Source organism: Scedosporium apiospermum (genome assembly GCF_000732125.1).
Source record: "Scedosporium apiospermum strain IHEM 14462 chromosome Unknown SEQ_SAPIO_0087, whole genome shotgun sequence".
Taxonomy (NCBI): domain Eukaryota; kingdom Fungi; phylum Ascomycota; class Sordariomycetes; order Microascales; family Microascaceae; genus Scedosporium; species Scedosporium apiospermum.
The window spans coordinates 635517-648938 of NW_015971788.1; the positions used below are offsets into that span (position 1 = coordinate 635517).

The 13422-nt window shown below is 53.8% G+C and overlaps 4 protein-coding genes and 1 pseudogene across 4 annotated transcripts; 4 read left to right on the forward strand and 1 right to left on the reverse strand.

Moving 5' to 3' along the window:
• Nucleotides 1-2577: 2577 nt before the first annotated feature.
• SAPIO_CDS2883 lies at nt 2578-4284 on the forward strand (annotated as a pseudogene; the record flags this gene model as incomplete).
• Nucleotides 4285-4922: 638 nt separating this feature from the next.
• Nucleotides 4923-7589, reverse strand: SAPIO_CDS2884 (uncharacterized protein; the record flags this gene model as incomplete). Its single annotated transcript, XM_016785796.1, has 3 exons — nt 4923-7312; nt 7369-7505; nt 7576-7589. The coding sequence occupies 3 exons, from the start codon at nt 7587-7589 to the stop codon at nt 4923-4925; spliced, it is 2541 nt and encodes an 846-aa protein (XP_016644578.1).
• A 798-nt stretch (nt 7590-8387) lies between these two features.
• Nucleotides 8388-9218, forward strand: SAPIO_CDS2885 (uncharacterized protein; the record flags this gene model as incomplete). Its single annotated transcript, XM_016785797.1, has 2 exons — nt 8388-8960; nt 9018-9218. The coding sequence occupies 2 exons, from the start codon at nt 8388-8390 to the stop codon at nt 9216-9218; spliced, it is 774 nt and encodes a 257-aa protein (XP_016644579.1).
• A 383-nt stretch (nt 9219-9601) lies between these two features.
• SAPIO_CDS2886 (putative ubiquitin carboxyl-terminal hydrolase protein) lies at nt 9602-10419 on the forward strand (the record flags this gene model as incomplete). The annotated part of the gene is made up of 2 exons (XM_016785798.1): nt 9602-9971; nt 10082-10419. 2 exons carry the CDS (start codon nt 9602-9604, stop codon nt 10417-10419), a joined length of 708 nt encoding a protein of 235 aa, XP_016644580.1.
• Nucleotides 10420-10892: 473 nt separating this feature from the next.
• Nucleotides 10893-12700, forward strand: SAPIO_CDS2887 (Actin-related protein; the record flags this gene model as incomplete). Its single annotated transcript, XM_016785799.1, has 3 exons — nt 10893-11302; nt 11380-11408; nt 11466-12700. The coding sequence occupies 3 exons, from the start codon at nt 10893-10895 to the stop codon at nt 12698-12700; spliced, it is 1674 nt and encodes a 557-aa protein (XP_016644581.1).
• Nucleotides 12701-13422: the final 722 nt, after the last annotated feature.

Here is a 13422-nt window from a genome sequence, read left to right on the forward strand (position 1 = left end):
GTGCTGGTTATGACGCCTGAGGCCCAGACGAAAATTCCAAGAGAAATTCCCAATTCCATTCGCCCTGGGGGACTCTCTCATCACGGAGGCATCGGAGATACAGATGGGGCGTAAATACGGAGGTTGATTGGTCCTGAGAACAAGACAAACTGTGAGAAGAGAGTATTTCGTACCTTCGTACATGTAAGTTCTTTCGAATTTAGAAAAGTTTTTCCTCTCAAATCTCAAGGTTTTCGGGAGGTTTTCTTAGCGCTATGCAGCCTACACTAGAGCGGGCATAAGTTGCTTAACCTACCTTTCGCATTTCATAGTGTGTGCATATACATTGTCACGCAAGGGGAATTCAGTGAAGCAAAGGGGGCGCAGTGTCAGCGGATCTGATTGGCCAGAAACGAAGGTTTGGCGATTGTTGGAAAAGCGAGCTTTGATTTGTGCTTGGGGAGGGTCGAGACCGAGTTTATCTGCATGTGCGTTAGTGCTGCGGTTTTGTGCAAGAGGCCGTGTTTTATGCTGGTGTTGATTGGTTGTGGTCTGTTTGTGCAGCGCCTGGAGGGGGCTTAGAGGTGGTTTGGGTGGTTGCATTGGGTGTTAGGGGAGCTTCGGTCTGAGACATGGGGGTACTTTTGGAGGTGCTGCAAGGCCGGTGGCGGGGTGGGTATTTCGCTTGTAGACTCTGGGCGAGAGCTAAGAGCAGTTTGCTTCATTATTCAGAAGGATCACTTTGTCATCGAGGCGGGCATTGAGCATCGAATAATACAACACATCATCTTGGGGGCTGCAGTTGTGCAACAGATGCGAGCCGATGGTCTATCATGATAAGCAATAAGCAGGATGACTTCGCAGTGTTGAAGCGCCATCTTTCATGATGTTGGATGGGCTTTCTCCTTTTTCCTTTCCTTTTTTTTTTTTTTTTTTTTTTTCCTTTTTGCACCGAAGTGCTTGCTTGTGCATTGGGGGAACAATCGTATATGCCAGCCAGCACCTCCGGCCACTGAGGTGAAGAGCTAAATAGTATCTTGACTTGAGCACTTTCAGACTCGACCTGGCCAACTTCCAAAAAGAGACGGGTCCTGTATTGCACCTGATGATATTTAGAGACCGAAAGAGCGAGACGGGATTTGCTCTAAGTCCGATTCTCAGGGCCCCAGAGAGCCACTATAGGCGAGGCCCACGGCAATGGCTGGTGGCAAACCAGTCAGGGCAATAGGAAGCTCTTGTTTCAAGGTGCCAATACCATACTAACCCTGGATGAGCATCGAGAAGCTCTCTCCGCCGAGGAACGGCGATTCGACTGGCTCCTGTTCTCCAGCTCCCCTTTTAGCACCGACGAAAGTCAGCTCATCCCCGGTTGGTTCCCTCATTTCTCGCAGAACTTTTCCGTGGACGCCAGGCTTTTTCGATGATGTGAGAGCCAAAGAATCGATGGAATAACCACATGGGTGACGCTTCCAAGCACCCACAGGCTTGGGACTGTGGATGCTGGGCAGGACACGCTCTCCCGCTTCCACAACTTTTCCTCGACCCCGTGGCTGTCATTGATGTAACAATCTCGCGTTCTTGGATTGGATGGCAGAGAACCAAGGAGTCTGTTTTTGACTGGTGCTGGTGCCAGCCCTGAACTGGTTCCTCGATTCTGGATATTATATTTATTTATTTTTATTCCATATTATTTTTGTTATTCGCCTCCGAATCCTGCAGCGCAAGTGGACAGCATCCAGCACCCCCCTGGCCAGACATCTTTCCTGCTGAGCCCGTGCAGTCTTGTTCCCGTCGCACGCCTTCGCTGTTCTCGCCACACCGCTGGGTATCGTGACTCGAAACTGGTTCCCAGGCGAGCCCCCTCCACCACGTTCCCTTGCTACGCTTTTTGTTAGTGCACGCGTCGTAGGACTTTCACTGTTTCATCCACCGGGTCCGATTTTTCTTCCTCTTCCCGAATGGTTATCTAGTTGTTTATTTCCTTTTCTACCAGTTATCTTTTTGAACTTGAATTTATTTTTGTCCATTTTTAATGGGATATTTCGGAGACTCTGCCAAGGTTCCCTCATTGACTCATTCAACCCTGGCCAAGTCGAGGCGCGGCTGTGGTGGTGTACCTTGACCTCTACCGATCTCGCCTTGCTCGATTGAATCTTTGGTTCCGTGGCGCCCCTCTTCCCAGCCTCAACCCCTCAGCGCAGTGTGCAAGCAGTGAAGCTCCATCACCACCGCTCCAGGACGAACCGAGCTACCTTCGTACAGCTGCGTGTAGTAAACGGGTGCGAGAGCAACGGCGAAAAACAACTAATTGCCCAGCCCGCTGTCCGCCATTTGTATCACGGGCGAAAACACGCTGCTCACCCCATGTTTATGGTTACACACGTCGCATAGCCTCGGGTCTGCACGACTTTACGGAACGACAGCTCGAATAACTCGAATAACTTGAATAACCCTCTCTTCTCGACCAATATACCCCGGCTGTGCTTCCAGTCCAGCTTCGGCCGTCAGTTTTCCGCTGTTTGGAAAGCTTTCTGCGGCCACCACCCGGATTTAATTCCCCCACCCTCCTCATCCTAGACGCCACAGCCAGCAGCATTCATGGTGTCGAAACCCGAATACTCGACCTCGCTCACCCTTCGGGGCCCGTCCTCGGTCGTGTCCCGCCACCCCCATTCCTTCTCGCACTCCTCTCGATCTCGGGCGAAACGGTACAATCGATCCCACGCAGGCGGCACTTCATACATACCCCAGAACGAGTTCCCCGTCTTCTCCAACAGCGGTGATGTCGAGATCGTGATTAAGGCCGGGGGCCACGAGAACCGGTATCTGCTGCACAGGCACACGCTGACGAGGTGCTCGGGGTTCTTCGAGGCGAGCACGAGCCTCGAATGGAGTCGGGGGGCGGCGGCGGCGGCGGCGGCGGATTCGACGCAGGACGACCTCAACAGGATAGCGGAGGAGAGCGATGGCGGGGCTCATGCCTCGGCGGCGGCCGGCGGTGGTGAGCTGGTGCCTAGGAAGAGGAGGTGGAGGTATGAGCTTGACCCGGGCTACGAAGACGGAGACGTCCCGATGCTGGTCCAGAAAGAGGCCGATGCTCCTCTCGACACCAATGGGATCATGCCCAACGGCACAGGGTCGCTTTTCGGTGGGCCGGTGAATGGAAACGCCGGAACGCCGAAGACGAAATCCGGAGGACACAACCATTCCTCGTCTACGAGCTCAACCCGCGGAGGGTTTTTCCGATCCGTAGCAAACTTGAGCCTCGTCCCAAACACCCCCACGCCAGCAGACCAACACCACCTCTCGCAGGCCGACCAGGATCTCCTCCGCGACTACGACAACCTCTTCCGCATATTTTACAACTACCCCCCTCTCCTCGACGGCGTCAACATCGCCGACGCCTACGTCCAGTGCAAGTCCCTCCTGACACTGGCCGATCAGTATGACGCACTCGTGGTCGTCGGTCCGCGAGTCGACCACCACCTCCTTCAGTTCCAATCGCGGCTCTGGAAGCAGATTGCGAAATATCCCATCTCCTATCTCCGTCTTGGATACCTCGCCCGCAGCAAGGTCATTTTCCAGGAAGCCCTTATCCACGTCGTGGGCCAGTGGCCCGCCGGCGAACGCTCCCTCCGCGCCGCGTTGCCCGATAGCGTCATCGAAATCATCGAAGACAAGGTCGATGAGCTCGAGGAAAACGTCACCCGCGTCGAGAGCCGTCTCTTCCGCCTCAATCTATGCACGCCGCGCGGGGAGCGCATCACGCCCGCTGCTTCCTTCCTCGACTGGCTTGCCGTTTCCTTTTTCCGACAATGGCTCGCCGATAATACGAGTTGCCCTCCATCCCCTCCATCCGATAATACTATCAACAACCGCCACGGCGACCGCGGGCACAACCGCAACGGAAACACGAGCGACGGAAGCAGCCGCTCCGCCAACTCCAACCCCGGCGCCATCGTCCAAGCAGGCTCAGCCTCCTCCTCCTCCTCCTCTACTCCCCCGCTCCCCCTAGCCTCCCTCGGCCGCACGTTCCGCACGCTAGGAAGCGCGAACCCCTCGGCGTACCTCTCGCACGACGAGTGCAAGCGCTTCCTGAAGCTCTCGCCCGAGCTATACAGCCGCGACAACCTCCGGCGCTTCGAGAAGAGGATCGAGGAGCTCAAGGCTATGGCGAGGGATATCGTGAGGCCGTTGATGGGGAGTGGGTTGGAGCTGGAGTTTGGGGGGCGTGTGGCGGAGGGGTTGGGGTATTTGACTTGTACGACTGTTAGGGAGAGGGATCTACCCTGGTTGGTAGAGTAGGGGTGAGGTTTTGAGTATACTCTTTTTTTTTTTTTTTGGTTTCAAAGCCCCCTCCCTTTGTCTCACGTATTGGAGGGGATTATTCTTTCGTTTCTTACCTTTTTTTAGCCTCCTTCTTTTGTTGGGTCTTAGATTTGTGGGTGTGTTGTGCCTCGCGGAGGATCTAATCTCGCCTTACGCACGGTTGAAACAGCGAGGACAGTTCATGAACATTTTATATCATCATTTTTGAAAGGGGAGGGTTTTGTACTATGTTGGACATTGGGAAACACGATATTACTACTTACAAACGACTGATGACCCGAGGAAGCCAGAAAGAAAGAATGGCGGGTGGACGGACGAGGGATGAGACTTGGTGTCAACATTTGATGATGAATTTTCTTTTTGTTTCCTTTTTTATCTCCCAGGACACGATGTATGGCAAATGCGCGGATACCCACTTTACTCTCTTTTATAGCCGTTTCTTTTTTTTTTTTCTTATATAGTCTTTATGACGTTTATTTAGAATGAATTGGTGATTTCCAATGTTGTTTCTTTGTTTGATTCCGTCTCTTAAGTTTGTAGAAATCCAAGTTGTTGGATAGTAGTACATCGATACACAGGCCATAGGGCGCAATAGCCCTCCGTTTTACAGAGACCTAATCATCTCCCGTCAAGTCGATCACCGATACGGTACTCTGGCGCCTCTTCTCCCTCTCAACATCATAGTCATCGTCATCAAAAATATGCCGAGCCGCCAAAGATGGCACGCCCACCTTTGAGGCTCCGACGTGGGATGTGCCCACCTTCGCCGGACGGAGATTCCCCGCCTTGGACGTAGGGAACAAAATCCTCTGCTGTCCGCCCGTAGAAGATGCCGTCGTCTTTTTAATCTTTGCGTCCGACGCCGTCTTCATCGGCGTCCCTTTCTTCGTCTTCTTCTTCTCCGGCGACTTGTCTACCGAAGACCCATCCCGCACTTTACTCGGACTCGACAAAAACCCATCCAGCGTCCCCTGCCTAGTCTCCTTCCCTCCACCCTTCCTCGACCCCGTAGACTTCAACCACGGCGGCGTGTCAAGAGGCTCAGAAGGGAGCCGTAAGCGCGGCGGTGTGTAGAGACCACCGAACGGCGCACCCTCGGGCGACGCCTTGTCGTCACGAGTGCCTGTTCTTCGGGAGGGAGTTGTTTCGGCTCGAGCTTCGTCTTCTTTATCTGCTGCGTTGCGGTGGGTTGGGGGAGGGGTTTCCGGGCGGCCGGGGATGGGACTGGATGAGATGAGGATGGGTTCTTGGGAGGATGTGGGAGCGGCGGGAGGAGATGCGGAGAGGTTGAAGTCCGGGGTGGGGTGCTTTTTGGTCCTGGGGCCAGAGGTTTGTGAGTTGGTGAGGGTCCACGCGGTTTTGGTTTGCTTCTGGGAGGAAGTGGAAGAGGAGGAAATGGTAATGGGTTCGAGTGGTTTCGTGTGCTTACTTTTCGGGACGGAGGGAGGCGCGGCGGGAGGGGATTTGCGCCGGGTGGCTTTGGCTGTTGCCTTGGCTGCGGTGGTAGATTTGGGCTTTGCTCGGGCGCGTGAGGGTTTGGAGAGCTCCGGCGTTGGTTCTTTGAGGGTAGGAGGAGCCTGTGTCGAGGTTGTTGTTGGCTTAGGAGAGGTGCGTGATGATGATGCTTTGGTCGGTTTGATCCAGCTGTCTAACGTCTTGGCAGCAGGCGCACGCTTAGGCGAAGCGATTGTAGTGCCTTTGGGCGAGCTGGCGACGGTCTTGGGCTTAGACACCTTCTTCCGCAAGAGTTTCTTGCGTTCTGCAGCTTCGAAGTCCTCCGCTTTAAGGGGACTGCCGAGCTTAACCACAGACTCCGGTATCCACATAGCATCCAACTGCGTCGGATCGAACCTCTTCTTCGGCGCATTGACAGCAGCCTCCTCTTCACCAAACTCATCATCACTATTAAGCGCCAAACCATTCCTAGCAAAAGCCACGATTGCATCCTCCGGCTCAGCGTCGAGGTCCAGCCCCGCGATATCCGCCGGTATAAAGTGCACGCGAAGCTCCTGCGTGCCGTCCGTGCTAAAGTGCGCGCGCCTCCCAGAGATCTTTTGTATCAGCGCCGACTCCTCCTGCTCGGCGACCTCCAAGGAACAATCCGTCGCGCGGCTGCGGTACCTATCCATGAGCTTCTGGACAAGGAGGCTCGGAGCCAGAACCCGCACGAGCTTCTCGGCGCCTATCCGATTCGTCCAGTCGAAGATTTCTTCGGTGAAGCTCCGCAAGGTAACCATGTCGACAGGTTGGCTCCACGATCGTCCGTCGTCCTTGAATTTCTCGAGCGTCGCGGGGTCCGAGACGACGGGGTGGGTGTAATACCGCAGAATCTCCAAATTCGGAAAATCCTCCGGGATCGTCAATGCCTTATGCCTCGTCCTAAAGTACCCGCTCTCATTCGTCCTCAGCTCCCGAATCAGCTTTTCCCTCCACTCTCGCAAACCCGCCTCATCCGACCTTTTCAGCGCACACAACGACCTTCCGAACCCGGCCCTAGCCGCCGCGCAAGCGACCTTGGGTCCACATCCGGGTACGCCCTCGGGGAGGTAATCGCCACCGCTCATGAGGGCCACCAACACCATCCCCTCGCGATCGAGCCCGGACTTGAGGAAATCCTCGGCGTCGACGCTGTACATGGACACGTGGGTCGGGGTCTTGCCCCCCTTCGTCCCCTCCGCCGTCCAGTTCCTCAGCGTCCTAGTGCACCCGAACATGATGGTGTCGACGTCCTCGCTCAACACGGCGTCGACGATGCCGTGGCGCTGCAGGAGCGCGCATTCGGCTTCAGCCTCGCCCGGCGCGTCATGGGTCTGGAAGCCGAAGAGCTTGATGAGACGGCGCACCAGTGCTGATGAGGTCCTGTCGCCTGGGGCGGAGAAGGAGCGCTTGTTTCGCTTGAAGACCGGCTTTCTGGGGCCGTCGAAGACGAAAATGGGCTCGATGGAGTGGCTTAGCAGACGCGCTAGGCGGTAGAATAGAGTTCGTATTGCAGGGTTGGTGCCACCTAACGAGAGGTCAGAACTTCATAGAAACCTAGCTCATGACGTGTTGGGAGCTTACCCCTGGCGGCTTGGATTTGGAATTGCCAGATGGATACGTCAATTGCTATGCGCAGTGGCCTTCCTGTCTCCTCGAGCGTTTCGGCGGCGAGTTTGGCTAGGGAGACACGCTCGCCGGGGCCGAGCTCGGCGTATATCCTGAGAAGCGATGTCAGTGGCGGGTTTCACGCTAGGTTATCGAGTCTCATCGTCCTGAGAAATAACTAACCCTTTGATACCCATTACTGCTAGACAGTATCCAAAACATTAAGGATCGGAATGGGGCGTCAAGCTGGGGGGAATTGGACTTGGAAATCTCGTGCACTCGTGAGTCCAAAATCAAAACCAGGAGAAAGCTTAATCTCCGGAGTGCCAAGCTGCCGCCATAAATATTTCGATATTTTCTCTTGTTTGCTTCGTATTAAACATGCATAGGCTCAATGCATCCGAGGGCCCGGCCGACTGTATAACGATGTCTAGGAACAGAACGGCATGTCGGATATTGGTCGCGGTCTAATGGGTTCAGGAATGCACAATACCAAGTGTGGATGCTGGTGTAAATCGTGATCATCAATTGATGTTTCCGTTGATGTTCTTGGTTGTTGTGGTTACCCAGGCAATGCACTGATAAATGCATAAGCTCAGACTGGCTCTGCGCTACGTTAAATGCATTCATCAAACCGCGAGAGACTTGGACCTCGAACTTCACGAAAGACACGAAGGGAAAGAACAATTGCCAAGAAATGGATGGATTGATGTCTACCTCTCTTTGACTTGCCTTGCGTTCATTATCGCTTTTCAAACTGCTCCAAAAATTCGACATTCCTCTTGACATCAACTCTTGTCTAGGCTCCGACGGTCAGAAGGCTCTTTAAAGGTGACCTTCTAGACTTTTTTCCTTCGAGGCCGAGGCCAAAATCAGTGTGAGCAGAGAGTATTTTATGCCTCGGGGTTTATCCTGTATCCTCCTGTATCCTCCTGTATCCCTTTACTATTGCCAATTCAACATACATATAACATTGATCGAACATCTCTTTCACGATGTCTGCTAACCGGGCGCCACCTAATTTCGAGCGGGTCAACTACTTTGCCAATGACGCACACTCTCCTGGCTACGGATGCTTACGGTTTCTGACCCAAGCTACCACTCTAGACGCTACGCGTATACCCTTCTGTTGGGGATTTACTATCTACCGTGCAACTAAGGCTGTTGCTGGTCAAGACCCCGAAGCCGATGCCCGCTTTGCTGAGGGTCTCCGCCGCTTTGAAGCCATAGTCCGCTGGGACTTTCTCCAGACTAAAAAGGCCCTCGGCATTGTTGTGGCAGGTCTTGACGTACCTAATGGCACCGAGGATTTCTCTCCTGTTGGCCGCGCATTTATCGCCTCAGTAGCTGCATATGGGAAACCTAATGTGACAGGACCACATATATATGCAAAGTTTCAGCTTTTACAGAATACTAAGCGCCTGATCCTTGACGACAAGTCCCTTGATACCCTCTTGACACTGCCTAAAGAACCTCCACTTACAGCACCTGAGGATGAATTAGATGCATTTAATATAGGTGGCGGTTGTCGTGTGTGGCTCTGGGTGCTCGACCGCGAAATAATGCAGGTGTGCGAGGATGGCAAGCCTCTCCTAAAGCTACCATACTAGGCTACTGATAAAGAGCTGTACCTACCCTGGGCCTGGATGTACGTGTCCTTTATAGCAGAGAAGTGGTTCGAGCGCCCAAATCTGCCAGAATACGTCAAGTGGCGCGATGAGTTAATTGAAGATACGACGGAGTGGAAGACAATGCTGTACTGGTATGCGGATCTGGTGTCATGGCAAAACGAGTTCCGCAGGAGTCGCTGCGAGAATCGATCCTGAGAGTTGGGACTTGGATGGGAATAGCCTAGATCGCTCATTTGTAAGAGAAGAGAGGAAGGATCTGATCAACACCGCACTCACAAACATGAACGAGTAGCACAGCATCAAGCTCGAGCTCAGTGAATATATTTAATGGCATGATAGAGTAGAGTCGTAGCGGCATAGCCAATTGATCTTTACTCGACAACTGGAATCATGTCCCTGAGGTAGCGTCACATGCTGTGAAACGTGAAGCATCAAATCAATACTTACCCAATAAAAAGCCAGACGGTGGAAGGTCAAATTGCCAATAAGATCGAACTAACCTCGATGGAGGAGATCGCCAATACCTCCCTCGATTTGCAGCCTTACGACGAAAGATGACTGGGATGAAAGACCAAAGGATGTCTACGAATTTGAATACCCCGGTCATTAAAAAGTACCGCAAGCACTTTATCCCCTTGGAGTCGAACCCCGACGTCTTCAACCAATTGATCCGCCTTCTGGGAGCACCCGAGTCTCTCGTCTTTGAAGACGTGTTCACGCTAGACGAACCGGAGTTCCTCCCGCACCCAGCATTGGCCCTGATCTTAATATTTCCCACGGCGGAAAACTACGAGGAGCAAAGGGCAGCTGAAGATGCTAGCCATGAAGACAGCAGTTCAAGTAGGCCTGGCGAGGAAGTAGTTTGGTTCAAGCAGACCATCAATAACGCATGCGGTCTCTACGCAATACTCCATGCTCTAAGCAATGGAGAGGCACGAGGCCTGATCGGTAATAATGAAGCTCTCCATCCTCCGTCGGCAAGGGCCAATAATCTTGAGAGCTGACAGAAAGGCTAGAACCCGGCTCTCTGTTATCGAGGCTTCTCGATTCATGCTCAGGGTTGCAGCCGCATCAGCAGGCCCTCGTCTTGGAGGAGTCTGAGGAGCTCGAGAGGGTCTATAATGTAGTAGCCATCCAGGGAGATTCAGCAGTGCCGGACAACCCGGAAGATGAGGTCGACTTCCACTACGTAGGTTTCGTTAAATCGGGTGTAGATGGTCGGCTCTACGAGCTAGACGGTGATCGCAAGGGTCCCATTGATAGGGGAGCGGTGCTTGGGGCTGGCGATGATGTCCTTGGCGAGGGCGGCTTGACGGTGATTCGAGAATATATAAAGAAAGAAGAGGGAAATGCTGGATTTGGGTTGATGGCGTTGGTCCGCCGAGAGGGGCCTTGATTTTGATGTCGAGATTCATCTCACGCACGAAGTTCAATCCAGAACCTCCGCGACCAGAGTCATGCCTGGGGTCAAGGAGTAACGATCCTTCCTCCGGGAGTACTTGAAATTATTCCTTTGTTCTTTTCTTAGTACAAAACGCGCATTCCTATTCTGGCTTTTCCATTTTTTGAACCCATGGATTGTTTGGTCGTGTTCTGGGACTTGGAGTTCTGAGATGAGGATGAAGCTCTTTACTGGGTTCGAACTGAGGAGTGATGATCTTCAATGCGGGTGCACAGTGTGGGATGTACTAATTAATACCTCCAATCGCTAACCACACCAGCCAGGCATTCTGCACCCCTGCAACCAGACAATAACCCAAACGAACGCCAAAACGGACGCGACATCATGAAGCTTTCTCCCACGAATCCGTGAACAATTCGAACACCCAGCGCCCTCTCAAGTCGGCCGAAACCCCGGGAACCTAGAAAATGTCCGCCCCCCACCGCTCCGTCGCAAACATTCGCGGCGGCCAGCTCCCCAGCATCAGCGCCTCCAGCCCACACACACCACCCCGCGCCGCTCCCTCCGCCTTCGGTTCCCCTTCGACTCTTCGCGCTGAAGAAGACCTTATTGTTATAGAGATTGGATCTCGCTTCGTACGAGTGGGATTTGCGGGAGATACCATACCGAGAGTGCAGCTCCAACTGCCCCCGGAACAGCAGCGAAGGGTGGGAGATTACAGGATATGGACGGCGCGCGGCGAGGATGACTGGACGAAGCGGCCGAGGGGGCAGCATTGGGGAGAGGATTACGAGCTGTGGAGGAATGATGTGAGGACGACGGACCTCGGGCTCGTGGAGGATAAGTTACATAGGCTGCTGCGTGAGGCCTTCTCAAAGTGCGTTTCTCTCGTCGGATGAACTCCCTGCCAACCCTCCCTCCGTTGCAGGGCCGCTCTGCTAACTTTTCGAGTAGACACCTATTAATCGACTCGAAACCAAGACGTATTGCGCTCGTGCTACCGTCCTCTTTACCTCTGCCCCACCTTTCTACAATCTTAGACTTGCTATTCAACCAATTCCAATCACCGATGATATCCCTCCTCTCAAACGCGACCATGTCCACCATAGCGGCGGGTGTACGGTCGGCTGTGATCGTCGACCTCGGATGGGGAGAAACCATCGTGACGACCGTGTACGAATACCGCGAGGTTAAGTGTACGAGAAGCATAAGAGGGGGCAAGCACCTAGTGTCCTCACTGCATAGGATAATCAGGGATGCGCTACGAGAACAGGGAACGGCAGTCCGTGAAACAGACGAAGAGGAAGCCGAGGACCGGCACGTTCTGAGCTTCGGGGAGTGCGAGGACATCTGCACAAGGGCTGTGTGGTGCAAGCCCTCCAACAAAAATAAAACTACGCAGGCAGAACCAGGCGAAGGCTTACCCACCGTTCAGGAGGAGCAGGAGCAGGATGAGCTCGAGCAAGAAGAGCCCGAGGCTCCCTCAGCCGCCACGCAAGAGGCCAAAACAATTACGATCCCTCTACAATCGACGAGACCGCCGACGAATCTAACTGTACCCTTCTCTCGGCTTGCAGACGCATGTGAGAACACGTACTTTGAAGAGAGGCCGAACGCGCCGTGCAGCTTCGACGACGAAGAGCTTCCGGTCCACTGGCTCGTCTACAAGCATCTACTCCACCTACCTCTCGACGTGCGAGCTACCTGCATGCCGCGCATAATTTTCACGGGAGGCTGCTCCAAGATTCTCGGGCTCAAAGGTAGAATATTCGACGAGCTTTCGGAGCTCGTACGTATGCGAGACTGGGACCCCGTGACAGGCCGAGCCGCCGAGGCCGTCAAGAAAAACCCCAAACTCCGTCGCTACAACTCCCGACAGGCCGGGACCGGACCGACGGCTGTTCTCGGTCAAGAAGGCGAAGCTGGCGAGGAGGATGGCGTGTGGCACGACGCGGCGAACGCCATACCGGAAACGAACGCCATCGACGAGAAGCTGGACAGGCGCAAGACGAAGCCGATCCAGGGGGAGCTTAGGGCTCTCGAGTCGTTGGGACCGTGGACCGGTGCGAGCTTGGCGTGTCAGCTCAAGGTGCTGGCGGTTGCGAACGTTGAGAGGGAGGCGTGGCAGCTGCATGGTGCTAATGGGGCGTCGAGACCGGGGGACGTCGATGCTAAGACGCAGCAGAGGCAGAGTTTGGGTCATGGTGGGTTGATGAGGGGTGCGGCTGGGGGCCAGGATCGAGCTTGGACTCTTGGAGCATGGGGCGTGTTATAAGAAGGGAAAGGGAAATATAAGAGAGAGAAAGAGAGAGAGAGAGAGAGAGAGAGAGGTGACCAAGATATGATTTGATACCCTGGGAGTGAATCCTGGTTCTCACGAATGTGTTCTGCTTGTCGAGTGCTGGGCAACATTACACGTGAAGAGGACGGTGGACAATATGATATGTGGTCCCTCATCTCTTCTCATCAAACAAACTAGACCAAGAGCGAACCTAGCGATCGCGATGGAAAAGACTTCCAAATCTGTCTGGCCTTGTTCAGTCTGGTTTGGTGGTGTCGTTGGAGTCCTCCCGGCACTAATAAGTGAATTTACGTTGCAGTCGCTGTGGCTCAGAGGACTCCGACGCGCGTATCCGCACTGTAAGCAACTGACTGATTTTGCGCATAAAACCGCGAAAAATATACAGTGTGATTCGCACCGATACTGTTTCAATCTCGCAGTGTTAGCCAGCCATCCATCCAGCCTCTGAGGAGAGGAGGGCAGTGCTAGTCAAGTGCGGTCGAGGTTACAAACTTTGAAGTAGTTCGATAGTTCAATGTTGCCAATATCAAATGTGCAGTGCCCATGATTCCATTTGTTCTCCACCTACTTGTAGAGCTAGTGTACCCCCTAGTGTCGCAGGACCCTGAGCGGCTGGTACGCGAAACTACACTACTTCGAATGTTCCTCGAGCTCCCTCCTCAGCTCACTTTCAGCAAGCAGGGAACTTGGTTGTA